The sequence below is a fragment of the Labeo rohita genome, chromosome 5, assembly GCF_022985175.1.
Source record: "Labeo rohita strain BAU-BD-2019 chromosome 5, IGBB_LRoh.1.0, whole genome shotgun sequence".
Classification (NCBI taxonomy): Eukaryota; Metazoa; Chordata; class Actinopteri; order Cypriniformes; family Cyprinidae; genus Labeo; species Labeo rohita.
This window is the reverse complement of record NC_066873.1, coordinates 33,098,636-33,116,634: the sequence shown is the minus strand read 5'-3', so window position 1 is coordinate 33,116,634 and position 17,999 is coordinate 33,098,636. Positions and strand designations below refer to the sequence as shown.

General features: G+C 37.7%; 1 protein-coding gene across 2 annotated transcripts in view; it reads left to right on the top strand.

Moving 5' to 3' along the window:
- LOC127165052 (transcriptional regulator ATRX-like) overlaps positions 1-17,999 on the top strand; it is a 31,751-nt gene that overhangs the window by 5,133 nt on the left and 8,619 nt on the right. For both annotated transcript variants that reach the window (XM_051109324.1, XM_051109323.1), the window contains exons 9-24: positions 793-1,276; positions 1,897-2,860; positions 6,474-6,537; positions 9,907-10,055; positions 10,269-10,430; positions 10,516-10,597; positions 10,747-10,819; positions 10,915-11,121; positions 12,071-12,203; positions 12,946-13,055; positions 13,155-13,298; positions 15,512-15,689; positions 15,792-15,929; positions 16,023-16,198; positions 16,279-16,396; positions 16,797-16,900. In XM_051109324.1, the coding sequence (XP_050965281.1) occupies positions 793-1,276; positions 1,897-2,860; positions 6,474-6,537; positions 9,907-10,055; positions 10,269-10,430; positions 10,516-10,597; positions 10,747-10,819; positions 10,915-11,121; positions 12,071-12,203; positions 12,946-13,055; positions 13,155-13,298; positions 15,512-15,689; positions 15,792-15,929; positions 16,023-16,198; positions 16,279-16,396; positions 16,797-16,900 (3,286 nt within the window). The remainder of the gene's footprint in view (positions 1-792; positions 1,277-1,896; positions 2,861-6,473; positions 6,538-9,906; positions 10,056-10,268; positions 10,431-10,515; positions 10,598-10,746; positions 10,820-10,914; positions 11,122-12,070; positions 12,204-12,945; positions 13,056-13,154; positions 13,299-15,511; positions 15,690-15,791; positions 15,930-16,022; positions 16,199-16,278; positions 16,397-16,796; positions 16,901-17,999) is intronic.

Genomic DNA, 17,999 nt, shown 5'->3' with positions numbered 1-17,999 from the left:
CTAAAATAATCATTCATACAATTTGAAAAGGTTGAAGCGAATTGCAAGAGTGTTCACAGTAGGCGGTTTACATTAATCTTGCGTCATAAAAGCATTCTAAATCAAAGTGAAATTACATGACTTCGCCGAACGCACAAGTGCTTTTCAGCTCTCTTCTTAGTGAGCGGTTGAGTGTGCGGATAAAAAGTAGATTAAAGCACCATCTGCTGTTAAAATCTAATCTCAGAATCGATTCCAAAGAGAATTGCGATGCAATCAGAAGATCTTAGAATCGATCCACGAATCGATTTGTCACACCCCTTATTTACTTTATTTATTTATTTATTTGTTTTTTTAATGGGGGGTTACACAAATTAAAACTTCTATTTAGCAAGAATGCTTTAAATTGATCAAAAGTGATGATCAAGACATTTACAATATTTCAAAAGATTTCTATTTCAGATAAAAATAAATTCAGATTCAGATAAATGCTGTTCTTCTGAACTTTCTATTCATCAAAAAAGTATGAAAAAATTCTATTAGAATGATTTCTGAAGGAACATGTGACTGGAGTAATGATGCTAAAAAAAATCAGCTTTGAAATCACAGGAATAAATTACATTTTAAGATATATTCAAGTAGATATTTTAAGTTTTCAAAAGATTCACTGCTGAAAATGCTTAAGTCACTGAGCTATCATACATTGATACTGGTGGAAAACTGTGATATCATCTCACAGTCGATAGGTTCTACTATGTATCCACTTTTTTTGGTGCTCTGTAGAGTAAGTGCTCTAATTCCCTGTTCATTCAGGTGGTGTGCAGAGGGAGGCAGTCTGATTGGCTGTGATTACTGCAGTAATGCCTTCTGTAAGAAATGTGTTCTGCGTAACCTGGGGAGGAAGGAACTGTCCACCATCCTCGAGGAGGAGAGGAAGTGGTACTGTTACGTGTGCAGTCCTGAGCCCTTGGTGGAGCTGGTTTTGGCCTGTGATTCGGTTCTAGAGAACCTGGAGCAGGCTCAGAAACGCGTCTCCCGTCCTGAGCCGAACTCGGTCCGGGGGAGGGCTAATAAGGGTGGTCGTGGAGCAGCCTATCTGATGGGGGCGGTACCCTCTGCAGGTCTCTACCAGCGAATGCAGCGGTTTGTAGATGTCACTACATCTCTGAGCCATTCCTTCAAGGCAGTCGTTCAAAGCGAAAGAGAAGGGGAAGGAAACCGGATGGAGAGAATTGGGCAGCTAAGGATGTTCCGCGCTGTGCTGGATGATCTGCAAGCCGCCAACAGTGCATTACAGGTAATTTCAGTCTTAAACCACATTTTTAAAGGTTAATCTGTAAGAATGATGAGTGCCTTAACTATTATATTTTAATTAGGGAGGCACCAGTAAGAAGATGATTATTGTTTCAATGTTAAGACCGATGTGCAAAAAAATTAAGTTTTAATAAATTAACAAAACTCAAAACTAAAATTAATAATTTCAAATGCTAGTAAAAATTAATTTAGGCAGGTATTTACTGTGAGATTTGATACAGATTACGTTTAGAAGTGCTATAAAATTTTATAATAAAATTTATTAGTGTTTAAAAATGAACTTCAACTGAGTGTAGATAAATGGGTGTAAAAATAGGAAAATTAGCTCACACAATAAAATATCTAATATAATCAAAACATTACAAAATATTTAATATGTATCTTTTTCTTAATGATGTTTTGAAATGAAGTCTCAAACTCAGCAAGGCTGTATTTATTTGATCAATAATACAGTGAAAATAATATTGTGAAATGGTATTAATTTTTAAAATAACTGTATTTAAATCTAATTTGTTCTTGTGATGGCAAAGCTAAATTATCAGTTGTCATTTTAGTATGCTCATATGAATTTATTATAACAATTTATGAAATTCATAATTGCAGGAAGCCTTGGACCATGAGCTGAGAGGGTCAAAACGTGCCAGTGGAACGCATAAGCCAAAAGCGAAGGGCAGACGGAAAAAGGGAATGGCATCACGGAGCCCAGAAGTCACTAAAAAGCTGGTGGTTAAACTCACTCCTGTACCGGTCAGCCCAAAACCCATCAGCAGTACATGTCTTTCCATTCATCCACCACCTGACAGACCAACAATAAAGAGTGGGGTGACAGATGGCGCACTGGAAGAAAGTGGGACATTGGTGGAGATGGAGAAGGGGATGGAAATGGAGGGAACAACTGAGAGAGGAGAAGATGTGGAAAATTATTGTGTTAATAATGACGAGGAAGAGGAGGAGGAGGAGGAAGAAGATGAGGAGGAGGAGGAGGAAGAGGACCAAACTGACCCAAAAAGTTTGTCTTTATCTGAGGAGAACAAGCGTTCCCCACGTGTGAAAACTACACCACGTCGGCGGCGGACGAACACGAGCACCACAGCGGAGCATGCTGGTTTACCTGAGGACTCTGATTCTGATGAGGTGCCTGAAGTGCTGCTCCAGACCGCCGCTACCATGGCAAACAGTGAGGAAGAGGGCTTGGTAGGTAGCAGTTGGGACGGGGATGAGGTAAACCAGCAAGTCAGAAAGCAGCGTCTCTTTGGACTGGTTAAAACCACACCTCCTGACAGAGGTACTCGTAAGCGGAATCTCAAAGAAAGATCCTCATCGTCCTCATCGTCCTCTTCTGCATCTTCAAGAAGGGGCTCCCAGGACCAAGGGTCAACGGTTAGAATGACCAGGGGAAGAGCCCGCAAAGTTGCCAGGATGACGGGACAGAGCGGGAGTTCCTCAAGTGAGGTGGGAGGACAGGAACTGGAGAGTGGGCCGAGCAGTGACTCTGACGATCAGAAAATCAAACCGCTGACAGAGGGCGTCACTTTGCTGGGCTCTGGAAATTTCCAGCAGTCTTCCGGTAAGTTTGGTGCAAAAAGCCAACACTGACCCGTAATCTCTGATTACTGACTCATAATCAACCGATAAATTGATTCGTGGATCGATTCTGAGGTTTTCTTGATGCATCGCACAGGGGTTGTAAGGTTGTAAGGGTGTAAGGGTGTAAGGGGGGGGGGCCATAAAGTTTTAGAGGGTAATTCCTGCACACATTTATTCAATATAGCATGTGAGTTAGATGAGTAAATATACACACACTATCAGATCAAATCAGTCATTTGAAAACAGCATGAATGTTTTAGCTGTACCACATCTTCTCTCTTTGTCTTCATCTTAAAGCGGCTTTACATCAGCGCACATTCTGTGCTTCCAGAGCTGCTGCGTTACAAGGCTTTCACTCGTGTTTTGGCACAGTTGACAAAATTGTCACTTGCCTAATGGGGTTATTACTGCATCGTCACAAAAAACATATATTATACTTGCACGCTTCAGAGGCGGTTTCCTGTGCATTCAGTCAAATCCAAAGTGACTTGTGAGTACCAAATTGAGTTTGGTACCAAACATGTGCAGAAGAGCCCTGCACGCGCCTCAGATACAGGCCCTAGCCTGGTCCTTGTCCAACAGCTTATCAGAATTCTTGGCCTGAGTCTGACTGGAGCCTTTTTTTCCCTCTCTCTTCTCCATTAGACAGCTGCTGTTGTATTAAAACAGTTCAGTTTTTGTTTTTAATGGCAAAGTGGTTATATTTCTTTTTGTTTCTTAAGTTAATTCAGAAATATGTTTGAAACATTTTTTGTTTGTAAAATTCAAGTTTTTGTTTTATAACGACAGAGTGGCCAGCGGTAGACAGTGAGTTGATCATAGCCTATGTTTAATCAATTTAGCCTTCTCAAATCATCACGACTTGCCTAAAATAAAATCTGTAGATATAAAACACTTAAAAAATCACAGTGTTAGTTCAGACATTTAACCTAGATAAATGCAAGCTACTAGGCGCATATCCAGTCATTTGTGATATTGAAAGCTAAAGTTGCGCTTTGCAGGACAGAGGCGTCAGCATGATCACTTGCATTTTTTTTTTTCTTATAATAGTGGAAACAACTTAAAATACGCCGTCATTTTTGCTCACAGCTGCTGGCGGGGACACTAGAGCTGGTGCTCTATCAGTTGCAGTAGCCCAGTATTGTGTTGTTTCCACCAGCTTGGCAGTCTTTCTTTCGTCACCATAATAATTGACGGATATCTAAAATATAAAAATAAGAGGGAAGCCTAAAACGAGCCTGATGCCCAGCCTGCTTCTGAGCTATGACCTGAAAATTATCCTAAAGCCGTAAATAAGATTGGGCTCAGGCTGAAATCTAGGGCTCATAAGTGCAGATTGTTGCTATTATTATTATTATTATTATTTTATTTTTTAAGTTATATTTTTGGGCTTTTTTGTGCCTTTAATGGACAGGACAGTAGAGAGATGACAGGAATGTACTGGGCAAAGAGAAGGGAATGGGATCAGCAAAGGACCTTGAGACGGGATTCGAACTTGAGTTGCCGCAAGCACATCTGTGCTATATGCCGGCGCGCTAACCACAAGGCTGTTGGCGCTGACAGTTGATATTTTGAAGAGATTTTTATTCTTATTGTAAAATAATGCCCAGTGTTGGGCAGGTTACTCTGAAAATGTAATTAAATTACTGATTACTGATTAATGTTCTGATTACTTTATTTCAAAAGTAATTAGTTACATTACTAGTTACATTACTTTTTTCTGTACATCCACAAAATTTACGTGAAATAGTAAGTCTGTGTGTTGCCTAACATCCCAGCATAAACACTCCCGATAAAATATTTGTTATTAAAGCATCAACATTCACAAACCGCTGTTATTTTTACTAAAAGCAATAGGCTGCTGCATGCGTGGTTGCAAAATGCATGGCATTTTGAGCGGTGAGTGGATTCTCTGATTGTTCATTGCATTCCAGAAATCAACACTGTTTAACGCTGCAAACACGTGTAGAAACTTTGCCTATGCTTACGCGTGTTAATCGTTTATATTAGTTGTTCTTATTGCTTTTGTGCAATACATGAATTTCTATTTTGCGGGAGTCCCGCAAATCATTTTATGCTATTGCATCCCGTACATCGCATCTCTGCCCGCCCGCAGCCCCGCACCCACACTCGCCCATCAAGTCTTCTCCCGCGCCACGCGTTTACGCAACAGAGCGGCGCAGGACAAGACTTGATGGGCGGGGGCGGGGGCGGGTACGGGTACGGGTATGGGTACGGGGCTGCGGGCAGGCAGAAACTCATGTGAAGACAATGGAAGTTAGTGTGTTGCTCTCTGCACCCGGTACATTCGCAAGAAGTTTTAATATGCCGTGCTGCCCTTTCAGGTGTTTTAAAATGGATGTAGAGTTTTTCACAGTTGAAAAGGTTTTCTTCCCCTTTGACAGTGCACTATAATGTTCTTTCCTTTGAAAGGATTAAACTCAAAATAATGATTGTATTTCCAGCTACAGAACGCGTACTTTCCACTCCCCATGCTGACTTTGTTTTCATTGGTAGAATCCGCTTCACAGGCACTTATCAGTCAGAGTAGGTCTCAGGTAGAGGACGTCGCGTGTGCTAGCCAACACCTTTTTTACATTGTAGATAATAAAACAGATTCTGTCAGCAATGATGTAACGCAGCAGTAACGCAAGCTTGTAACTATACTCTAATTACTCATTTGGAAATAACGCGTCAGATTATTAAAAAAAAAAGAATCAAATTACAGTAATGCGTTACAAAGTAATGCGTTACTGCCCAGCACTGAAAATAATGGAACATTAAGTCATGAATACTGTCTCAAGTCATGGAAATTTATTGGTAAAAATGGAATTGATTGTGAGTTTATTTTTTAACAGCAGATGGCGCTCTAGGCTATTTTTTTTTACCGCACACTAAAATGCTTACTAAGAACGCTTGTGCTCAACTAAGTGATTTAAGTTAAATGTGCTTTGCAGCTTTTATGCTTTTATGATGCCCACTGTGAACACTCTTATAATTCAGTTTAACCTTTTCAAACTTTATGAAGGATTATTTTAAGTTCAAGTGGTGTGTGTGTGTGTGTGTACTTGTTTTTGCTACATTGTGGGGACCAAATGTCCCCACAAGGATAGTAAAACCTGACATTTTTGACATTGTGGGGACCAGCCTGCGGTCCCCATGGGTACAAAAGCTTATAAATCATACAGAATGACATTTTTTGAGAAAGTAAAAATGCAGAAAGTTTTCTGTAAGGGTTAGGTTTAGGGTAAGGGGATAGAAAATACAGTGTGGACAGTATACAAACCATTGCGCATATGGAGAGTCCCCACAGAGTTAATGAACCAGACATGCGTGTGTGTGTGTGTGTGTGTGTAAGGACCAGGAAGCAAGCAGAGTATGGCTGCTTTTAAAGCACACAGTGCCATCTGCTGTTAAGAACTAAGCTCCGAATCGATTCACGATGCATTCTGAAAGTCACAGAATCGATCCTCGAATTGATTTATCGCTGCACCCCATTTTAGCTCAGTTCCTTTTTTGTTTTTCATATTTCAGAAGCAAAATGAGTGGTGTTTTTAATTTTAATCATTCACTCTTTTCATGTCTGTCTCTAGGTGATGAGATGGACATCCAGCCAGGTCCGTCTTTGTCTGTGGAGGACGATGATTTAGAAAATAGGTACGATTCTGTCTACATCAGGGCCACACACACTTTCCCATCACAGGCCTTCTCCACCGGACTTCAGCTGTCCCAAACTCACTACAGCGAGAGCTTTGATCCAAACCTCGTTTAAAAGCACACAAGCATCCCGTACATCCACACGCACCGCCGCTAGACAGTGCTTTTGAACATGTGTCTCACTCAAACACGCTTTTTTTTGCTCGATCAACACTGTCCGATTTTTATTTCCCCACAGTTTCTTCCACACGCAGTAGAGAGAATCTGTAACCGTAGGCACACACCGCCCATCAGTGGTGAAGCTCTGAGACCTCACTGTCTAATGGAAGTCAGTGAATCAACTCTGGAGAGGCTCCTGTGTTCGAATTTTACTTCACTGACACACAACATTGCATGTCTTTGGCAGTATTTCTGAAAGCCACTCTCTCTCCTCTTTACTGTCTGTGCTGCTAATAAAGCTTTTAAGAGAGTAGAACGAGTCTAAACCTCTTTGATCGGATCTGATGGATCCTGTGTTCAGTAAGACAGACAACTTCTTGTGTGTGTTTGTGTTTTAGGGCTCAGCTTCCGGGTTCTCATGCTGTAATGTTTTCGGTCAGTCAGAACAAAGGCTGTGTGGTTTGCTAACGGTAGGTGTTACAGTAGTTTCACATAATACTTTTGTTATTGGCAGTCAAATGTCATTATAGGTGGAATACAAGTGAACAAAAGTTTCTTAGGCAGATAGGGATGCAGTAGTACAGTGTTAGCGTTTGTGCTGAATGCAGTTGTTTGCTCTTTTTCAGGACATTAGTTCTTCCACAGCTGAATTTTCTACATTTAAGGTGCTTGAGATGAAGATGCGTTCGTCTTTGTCTAAATTAGTTTTTGTACTTAGTTACTTACATATTTTTTTATTGGTTCGATATATTGTTTTCAAATCATATGCACAGTGTATATGTCGTCGTGAATTGGCGAGAAGGTCAAAAGTTCATCCTGTTTAGCAGAAGGTGATGGATGTCACAGATTGGAAATGTAGATTGTAGATGTTTGAGTTGGTGGTTCAAAAATGGTAGCTTAGATTGGAGCCATGGCCCAGCAGTTGGTGTATGCGCTCTGACGCATTACCGGTGCACGCTCATGCAATGTAAATTTAAGTCCGGCTTTCTCCCTTTTTTAAAAAATATTTATATGAATAGAAATGGTTAAAAGGCTCAATAAGGCCTGAACGATTGCTTTGGTGGGACCTGGCTTCCATGTGTGTTAGCATGTTCATGGGGCAGCAGCAAGTGGTAGCGATGATGCTTGTTCAGACTCAACATGCAGTCTGTAAGCTTTTGTGTAGTCAGTCGTTAAAAGCACGGAGTGTTTGAGGATAAAGAGTGTAGTCTTCACTCACATGAGAGGCTTCTGTGTGTTATTTGCATGGTTCTTACAGAGAGGCAATAAACACTTATTTATTCTTTCTCTTGTTCTCTGTTTTTTTCCCCCCGTTTCGTCTCTTTTTCTGTAGCTTAACAGGGTTCCCACGCATCCTGGAAAACCTGGAAAACCTTGAGTTTTGTAATGCGATTTTCCAGTGATGGATAAGTCATGGGAAATGTACCTAAATGTCCTGCAAATGTGATTATTGTTACCTTTTAATCAAACTGGTTCACCGTATTGACAACGTTTTTGTAAAAATGAAGAACTCCTCGGACCGATCGGGACTCGGAACTGCGGTCAGTTCTCATGTGTTCTGTCATGAACGACGTCGCAGAGTCATATCGTTTTGTTTTGCCATTTGCGTCTGCCTGTGTATTGTCATGAGCAGGTACACGTCATAGTCTGCACTCTCACTGTCTTTTCTGTTCTCCGCTCAGATATCACTCATTGATATCAAGTGATGTTGATATCACACATTTATTATTATTTTAGTTTTAGTATTAGAGTGGACAGTTCTTGAATCTTCCGGAAGCTTCTCTGGTCACACTAGCTGTGCATTTAGAACCATGCCAGTAACCACAGTACCTCAATGGGTGTCACCTGTAAGTTCTTTTCATGTTTGGTTAAAATAAAATTCTCTGATAAATACGGCAGAATCTGTGGCCTGCAGTCGATTGCCATAGAAAATGACTTGACCTCTCCATGGCCACAACACTTACACATTACATGCGTTAGCATGAGACTGGTGCTATCGAATTGGAATATGAAATTCTGATTATTATCTTTTGCGTTTGTGTTTAGTGTATATAAGCTCGGTCAACCACTGAACCTTGAGCCTAATTCAAATGACAAACATTTTTACTTGAGAATTAATGTAAAATCCTATTAGACTTTCGTTGTAAGTGCAGTACTACTACTACAGTGGATGAGTCAATTTCATTTTCTTTGGCGACCAACAGCAGTGCCACTGATGTGTTTCTTAAATAATAGAGATGTTGGTCACACAAAATGCCTTGAAGAATAGAAAATGTCTTGGACAGAGTGGGAACCCTGTCTAACCTTAATTAACATGCTTCCGATAATAGATTAACCCTTGCCATTTTTTCACCCATCTTTAAAAGTGTCCTTTTCTGTTTGTTGTCCTTTTCTTTACTTTCTTGTGGAATCCTCTCACGTTCATTGGATTTCAAAAGCCCTAAAGCTTGAGTATTTATTGCATGCTAATGTTCTTTGTTTGGAAGTATTTATTATTGTCATTGCTTTATTGCAACGTTTTACGCAGAAACATCATTTTCATCAAAAAGCAGCATACGTGATTTTTGCATCTCTGAAGAAGAAATGTAAATAACTGTGTAAGAACTGTATACGAATTTTAGTTGTAATAAAACTTTATACCCCAGTCACAACAGCCTCTGTGCGTTTTGTATGTATATACATTTAATCGTTATTTCTTTGGGTGGTGCATTTAGTTTATATTCATAGGTGTTAAGTTCAAATGTATACCTACACTAGGGACTGTTTTTGTTTTTGTTTGTTTTTTGCTCAGTAATACGTTTTTTGTATTGATTTGCAGATATAACACCATTTAATAGTCCTATGGATTATTTACACTGTCCAATAACCTGTTATTTTAATGTACGTTTTATATATGTATATATTAAATATTTGTCTTTAGTGTTTATCTATATATATATTTACATTCGTGGTTTATATGAAAATTAGAATTGAGAATTCTTTTGTTCTTCTGAATTGTTCCAGCATAAAAATAATTTTGCAACTATTTGAGTGCAATTTTAAAAAAGGAAATTGAAAGGAGTGGGAGAAACATGCATTGTTTAATGGATCTGAATCCATTTGTCACCCACCTCACATTTTGTCCTTCTCTCTTTTCTCTTCATCCCTCTTCTCTTCACTTGTCTCTCTATTCTCTCATTACTGCCTCATTCCATCACTTACTCTATAAAGAATTGCGAAGAAGATTCTACTGGCTCAGATTAGAGCTAACCTCTCGTCTGCTTCTGAGCTGGACGCCAGCTCTGATGAACAATCAGAAAGCACAAGAGAAGAGCAGAAGAAGAGCAAGACCAAAACATCAGAGACAACAGAAGAGGAAGGTGAGTGATTACCGCGGGTACCATGGGAAACAGACCTTGTAACTCAATATATATGACGCAAACAGCCTTTGAAATGCATATAAACTGATTGTAACGCATTTAAAATTATTTTTATTAGTAATAATCTGCAGCAGATTTGTCAAGTAGTTAAAAATGTTACTAGATGTTGTAGTATTCATATAGTTTTGTTACAAGAGAACAGTTTTTCTGCAGATAACGATGGCTCAGATTGCAGTGGGTCACAGTCAGGGTCACGGCACCGGCACCGATTGCTTCGACATGGTCTTACTTTATCAGAAGCTGAAGTAAAAAGTCAAAAGCAAGAGGTGAAGAAGAAGAAAGAAAGAGAAGTCCAAGAATCAGAATGTGTTGTTGGTGAGTCAGAAGTCTTATATTGTATTGTATGTGTTCATATAAACTTTTTACTCTTCAGACAGATATGGTTTTGTTTTTATTCTAGTGAGTAGTGATGAATCAAGCGAAACGAGCATATCGAGTGGCGTGTATGACGAACTCAGCCATTCAGAGTGTGAGGAAATGGGGTAAAGCTCATATCATCAGTTTATTCATCACCTGCAATCTACCCTGGGCATTAAACACTTACAAAATAACCAATTTTTAATTACGACCCACTAATAAGCCTAAATGTGTGAATATTCGTTTTTTTTTTAAGACTGTATTTGTTTTGTAGGTCTCAGTCACCCACTCATAATGAGACGTTTCAGAGTCCATCACGCACACCTGACAGGAGCACCACTGCTGATGTGTGTGTTTGTATTTGTACACCCTTTATATCGTAGATGTTGTGAATGTTGATTTGTTAATAAGCTATTATGTTTTGGGGGGGTATAATGTGCAGAATGATGACTCTCCAACCGCTGAGGAGCATTTGAAGGGCACTCCGCGAGGGCGGAGGCAGATTAGGCCGCTTCTAGAGGTGGGTCAGCTGGCCAAGGAGACGCAGAGCGCTCTGAAAGAAGAGGAGGAGCGCAGGAGGAGATTAGCGGAGAGAGAAAAACAGAGATTGGAAATTGAGAGGAGAGAACGAGAAGATGCAGATTCAGAGGTAGTGAACTGCATGGTGTCAGATTCTGTTCTGTTTTGTATATGGGCCATTCTACAAAACTGGTCCAATGTCAGAGTTGGAAACGTCTTGGAAAAATATCTCATCAAATTTGTAACTACTGAAACAGTAATAATAATTTAATTAGAAGGGTAATTAGAAACATCTAGAGCGTAAATATATTTAAAAAAAAAAATTAATAATAAACATTCTCGGAGGTAAATCCATAACAATTACATTTTTAACAATATTTCAAGTGTAATTCATGAGATTTGTTGTATTTTGAATCCAATTTTTCCTTTTTAGAAAAAAAAGTTAAGGATTCGTTAGTTTAAATATACACTGAACCAAAAACTCCTTAGTTGATAATTCAGTGTACTTTATTTTTGGCAAAACATCCCATGTTTCAGTAGTGATAGTAATGCTTTGGTAGCAACCACATCAGATTACAGAATTTTTTTAAATTGCATTTTTAAGGCAATTACAGGGCTAATTTAAAATAATAATACAACAAAATACTTTTTCTGCTTAATTGCAGAAAAAGGTGTTCAGTAGTGATGTGCCTTAAAGTTACATACAGATTTTTTTCTTAAAATGATGAGACCCATCTACTCTCACCTTGTAGCTATGAGAGAGGGGGACGCAGGAATATTTCCTGATCATAAATTTATGGGTTTAGTTAAAATCAGTCTCGGTCAGTAGACTAAAACATACACTGTTAAGGCAGTGACAAAAAATGCAGGACACATGTTTTTTACATTAAGTTTAACAATTTACAAAGAAAATATATATAAAAAAAAAAAAAAAAAAAAAAAAAATATATATATATATATATATTCTGAACTTCAGTTCTTTAAAAGAAAACATTATAATGTTCATTATTAATGCATGTTTTTAACCTAAATGAAAAAAAAAAAATATGTTTTGTGTCTCTGTCTCTCACCCTATTTAGGTCATCTTAGTGTCTGAGAAACCGGCGAATAGCTTCGCACCGTTGGTTCTCGAGCAAGATGATGTAACACATAAGCCCGTGCTGCAAGTGCACATGCACTTTCTGAGCAAACTCAAACCGCACCAGCGAGAGGGTGAGAGAAAATTTGTGTAAAATTGCTCACCTGTTTATTCTGTTATGTATTACATGATTATCCACAGAGATCGTCAGTCAGTACAGGATTACATAAAGAGACAGAGGGAGTCAGGACATCTTAAGTCAGAGTCCTGCAAATTGGTTGAAATGTTAATATTTGATGTTATTGTTTTAAAAATTATTTTGCATTTGCGGTGCAGATGTGGGTCAGAGATCAATAGGCACATGTGGACTGTGGGTTAAATTGCAAAGGCTATTTATGTTCATTGATTTGATATTTAGATTATTTTGACAATTTGTTCGATTATTCTTTTTATGCTTTTTCAAATTTATTAAGTCACCTCAGTCTGATATGACGACACATAATAGCTACGCTGTGCAGGAACTTCCAAAACTCCTCCTTGAAAAAATACAGTAAAATATTGTTAAATATTCTTAGAATTGTAAATAAATTTGTGCATAATGATTTTTTTGCATCCTTTTGAATGGTATTCTGTTCAATGCTTTTCTGAGGAGCTGCCTTATAATTTTTCCCCACTGACTTAATTATGACATGGGAAGTTAAGCCAGTATGTATTTAGTCTAATAATAGAACTCAATCAGTGCATGGGTGATTGCTTGTTTCTCATTAATATTCACATGCAATTATGAAGCAGCATTGAGAAATGCAAGTCAGTGGTGTGACCCAGTGATAGTGTGCGGAGATGGTTTGTGTAATGTGTATTTGTTCATTTTTTCAGGTGTGCGGTTCATGTGGGACTGTTGTTGTGAGTCCATTCAGAGTGTGAAGACAACTCCAGGCTCTGGCTGTATTCTGGCCCACTGCATGGGTCTGGGAAAGACTTTTCAGGTATGTGGCACATGATTATTCTCTTTTTTTAAATTTATTTATTTATATTTTTTTTTTTATGTTTTACAGAAAGATTAACTGTGCATGTGTGTGTTTCAGGTCATTGTGTTCCTTCACACAGTGCTGCTATGTAAAGAGCTGCCACTGAAAAGGGCTCTGGTGGTGTGTCCTCTTAACACAGTGCTGAACTGGAGGAGTGAGTTTGACCAGTGGCAGAGGGGCTTAAGACCCAACGTACTGAGGGTCAGTAGAATTCTCTCACTTTCTCTTTAAGCTGACTTTAGTTTATTTATTTATTTATTTTTTTACATGTTTATGTCAGATCACATTTCACAAAAAAAACTGTATTTGAATAAAATTGGTGTTACTCACCAAGGCTGCATTTATTTGAACCAAAATGGAGTAAAAATTATACTGTGCAATATTATTACAATTTCAAATAACTTTTTCTATTTTAATATATTTTAAAATTTAATTTATTCTTTTGATGGGAAAGCTGAATTTTCATCAGTCATTACTCCAGTTTTCAGTGTCCCATGATTCTTTAGAAGTCATTCTAATATGCTTGATTGGTGCTCAAGGTACATTTCTTAGTATTGTCAATGTTTAAAATGCTTTTCTTGCTGAATAAAAGAATTATTTTTGTTCTGACACTCAAAAGTTAATGTATGGGCTTTTTTCAGAGTTTAATCTTTCTCTGTGCAGCTGTCTATTTTGTGTTTTATGGTGGCTCAAAAAAAAAATAAGTTTGCCCAAAAATGAAAATGGTCAAAATATATTTTCCATTTAAATTTTTCTGTTCCGTTTTTTTAATTTTTCTAGACTCTGTTTTAATGGTTAAAATCAAAAAGGATGTCTAATTAATTAAAATTATGAAACATACACAATTTAACAGCAATTTATTTAAAGTTTAACAAAAATTTAATTTTTAAGGCCCTATGAAATCAATTTTTTCCCCCTCAAATTCAGTTTTTTTTTTTTTTTTAACAAATTCTGTCTTCTCCATTCGTTTTCTGGATTCCAATTTAATGGTTTAGGCTTTTCACACCCCGTATTGTAACCCTAAGTTAACATCTTTTTTTAACCTCAAAAAAGGTAAAGAAGTCCACTTCCAAAACAAAGATTCACATATAATGTACTCACCCTCTTGTCATCCAAGATGTTCATGTCTTTCTTTCTTCAGTTGTAAAGAAATGTTTTTTTGAGGTGAACATTTCAGCATTTTTCTCCATATAATGGACTGATATGGTGCCCCAATTTTGAACTTCCAAAATGCAATTTAAATGCGGCAGACTCCTCGGCTTCAAATGATTCCAGCCGAGGAAGAAGGGTCTTATCTAGCGAAACAATCAGTTATTTTAATAAAATTTATATACTTTTTAATGTCAAATGCTCATCTTGTCATACTCTGCCCGGACTGTTTTTTTTTTTTGTTTTTTTTTCTGGTTCATGACAGTTAGGCTATGTCGAAAAACTCCCAACTCATGTTCTCCCTCAACTTCAAAATCATCATATATCACTGTTTTCCCTTTTTTGTTAAGGGTGTTTGATCTTTTTTGCATGTTCACTTTGCAAAGACTGTGGCAGAACTTTTACAGCGATGTAGGATGATTTTGAAATGATTTTTGAAGTTGTGGGAGAAAATACGATTGGAGTTTTTCGACATACCCTAACTGTCTTGAACCAGAATACACAGAGTTCAAGGAGAGCAAGACAAGACAAACATTTGAGGTTAAAAAAAGTATTTGAATTGTATTTTTTAATGAAAATAACCAATTGTTTTACTAGATAAGACCCTTCTTCCTCGGCTGGGATCCTTTACAACTGCATTTGGGATCATTTGAAGCTGCATTTAAACTGCATTTTTAAAATGTTAAAATGTTTTCCTCAAAAAACATAATTTCTTTACGACTGAAGAAAGAAAGACATGAACATCTTGGATGACAAGTTGAGTACATTATATGTGAATCTTTGTTTTGGAAGTGGACTTCTCCTTTAAGGCCACTTTTAACCGCATTTGCAGTATGTAAATTCCAGTGCAAAGGTATGAAGTTAACCTAAGGTTTCATTAATCCAGGGTTAAAATAACCCTTCAATACAATTTCAAATAGGCAAAACCCAGTGGACTTTTATGGAGCTTATTTGAACACTTAAGATCACTGACCTCTTTTATAGATGAAGCCTAGACATTCTGCTAAGCATCATCTTTTTGTATTGTACAGAAGAAAACGAAAAGCAAAAAATGTAAACAAAATGAGAAGAACAATAGCTAACATTTTTGGGTAAATTTTCTGTTTAGTTTTACTTTATTGATCTGATAGAAGCATCAGTGCAAGTTTTCCTAATTATGCCTTATACAGAGAATTTGGCAAAAACATCATAAATATGCTGAGAACTGATCTTCTGATCTTTTTTCTGATCATCTCTGCCCTCTCTCACTGGTCTTTCACACATAGGTGTCAGAACTGGCTACAGTAAAGTCTGTGCCTGTTCGTGTTGAGCTCTTAAATGACTGGTTTACAAATGGTGGAGTCATGATCATGGGTTATGAGGTTTTCCGCATACTGACGCACACAGACAGTGTGAAATACAGCAAACACAAGGAAGCCTTCCGCTCAATGCTCCTGGATCCAGGTAAATTCAATTGAACAATCCATCATCAAATACTAAGAACCTATATACATTTTGTTTTTTTAGATTATTTTAAAACCATTGATTGGTGTGTTTGTATATTAGGCCCTGATCTGGTGGTGTGTGATGAGGGTCATGTCCTTAGGAACGCAGACTCCAGCATCTCAAAAGCCATACGAGCTCTACGCACACGTAGGAGAATCATATTGACGGGAACACCGCTTCAAAACAACCTTACTGAGTGTAATCACCTTTCATCTCCGTATCTATAATAGGCTGCTTGTGAGGTTGTCTGACCTTAAAGATCAAATGTGTATTTTTTGATTATTGTCCTAGATCACTGCATGGTGAACTTCATTAAGGAGAACCTGCTGGGTTCTCTAAAGGAGTTCCGGAACCGATTTATTAATCCAATTCAGAACGGCCAGTGCGCAGACTCCACCCCTGCTGATGTCAGACTGATGAAGAATAGATCGCACGTCCTCCATCAGATGATGTCAGGATTCATACAGGTGATGAAGAGGAACAATGAATAGAATTAAGCTAAGGGGCATGGAAAAAAAAGTCTCAATGTTTTGTATTTGTGTTGCAGAGGCGGGACTACTCAGTCTTGATGTCCTGTTTGCCACCAAAGCACGAGTATGTGCTGTCAGTCAGGATGACACCTTTGCAGTGTCGGTTATACACGCACTATCTGCAGAACTACACAGGTCAGAATCTCATAAACACAAACTAGAGCTTAACTAGTAATGCACTAGTAGAAAATGTGTTAACCTGTAGAGGTTAAGCCAATAGTTGTTTTCAAGGTATGGCTTATACTAATAATATATACAATGTTTTTCAAATTTAAAATAAAACACTTAAAACTCTGAGAAATGAGCATTCACAAATAAATATTGTATATTAGGTGATTTATTTAAAACTCTGAGAAATGAGCATTCACAAAAAAATATTGTATATTAGGTGATTTATTAATCTAGTATTGTATAAAAATAGCCTTAAATACTGAGATGGATGATAATTGCTAAATGATTCTTATCAGATGTTTGTCATAACACACTGAGCCAACGGACTGGTAGCATACAGTCACAAAGAGTGTCTTTGTTTTAGGTAAAGGAGCAGGTGTGAACAGTTTGTTTCAGGACCTTCATGTTCTGAGTTTGATATGGACTCATCCCTGGTGTCTTAAACTTGCTCAGCTGAGCAGGAATAAGGTACATACATGCACTCATCCAGATAACACTATTGTTCAAATATTATAGGGGTGTGTGATATTGACAAAAAAAAATTTGATGATGTTTATTTTTCTGAGTGTTTTTGTGCTGGCACCTTAATTTGTTTAGGCCTGTCATGGATAAATTTGACACTAATAGGGCCCTATGAAATCTGTTTTATTTTTTTCCCAAATTCTTTTTTTTTTTCTCTGTAATTTTTTTTGTGTTCCTTTTTTTTCTGTTTTATTTATTTATTATTCTAGACTTTTTGTTTTATTGGTTAAATTAAAAAATATTAATCAAAAATCATGTTGAATTAATTGAAATTATTAAAGGGGTCATCGGATGCTAAGTTCACTTTTTCATATTGTTTGAACATTAATGTGTGTTGGCAGTGTATGTACAAATCTACCCTATAATGATAAAAATCCATGCAGTGGTTTTTAATTAATCTGTAAAAATAATATCCCTTTTTTCAAATCAAGCCGTTCTCAGATGCCTGTCGTTGTGGCGTAACACCGACAGAGGCCGCTCCCACAATAATTGATTGACATGAGCTCTTACCTTAGACCAGCTGTCACAGTCCAGTAACTTTCCATGTTTTGATGCCAGAGCAGGGATGTAGGTTAGACAAGAATATCTCCAACTGAGCATTTGAGGTGTTGTGTTGCTGGATGTAATAATGAACATAGTGATCATCATTTACTCCTGACATCTGAGCCACTAAAGATGCAGTAGATTACGTTTGTTTGTGAAGGGAATGCACCTCCCGATCTACATATATCCGTCTATGTTTGCGTGAATCATTCATGATCCACTTACAGCATAAGTGAGTATAAGCGTTTTTTATATGTCTTTGCGATCGCCTTTTACTTATAACGTGGTAGTTTGGAAGTTTAGCGGCTGAACGCCGCTAAGTGCGGCTAATGTAAACAAGACCGTCTTTCCACAGAGAGAAGAGAGGGGCGGGGTGAGCAGAGCTCATTTGCATTTAAGGGGACAACCCCTTAGAATGAGATGATTTTTGCAGAGCTGATTTTGGCAAGGTAAAAAGGGTGTTGTTTTACAAAACCATTGAGAATTTTTAATCAAAGTATAT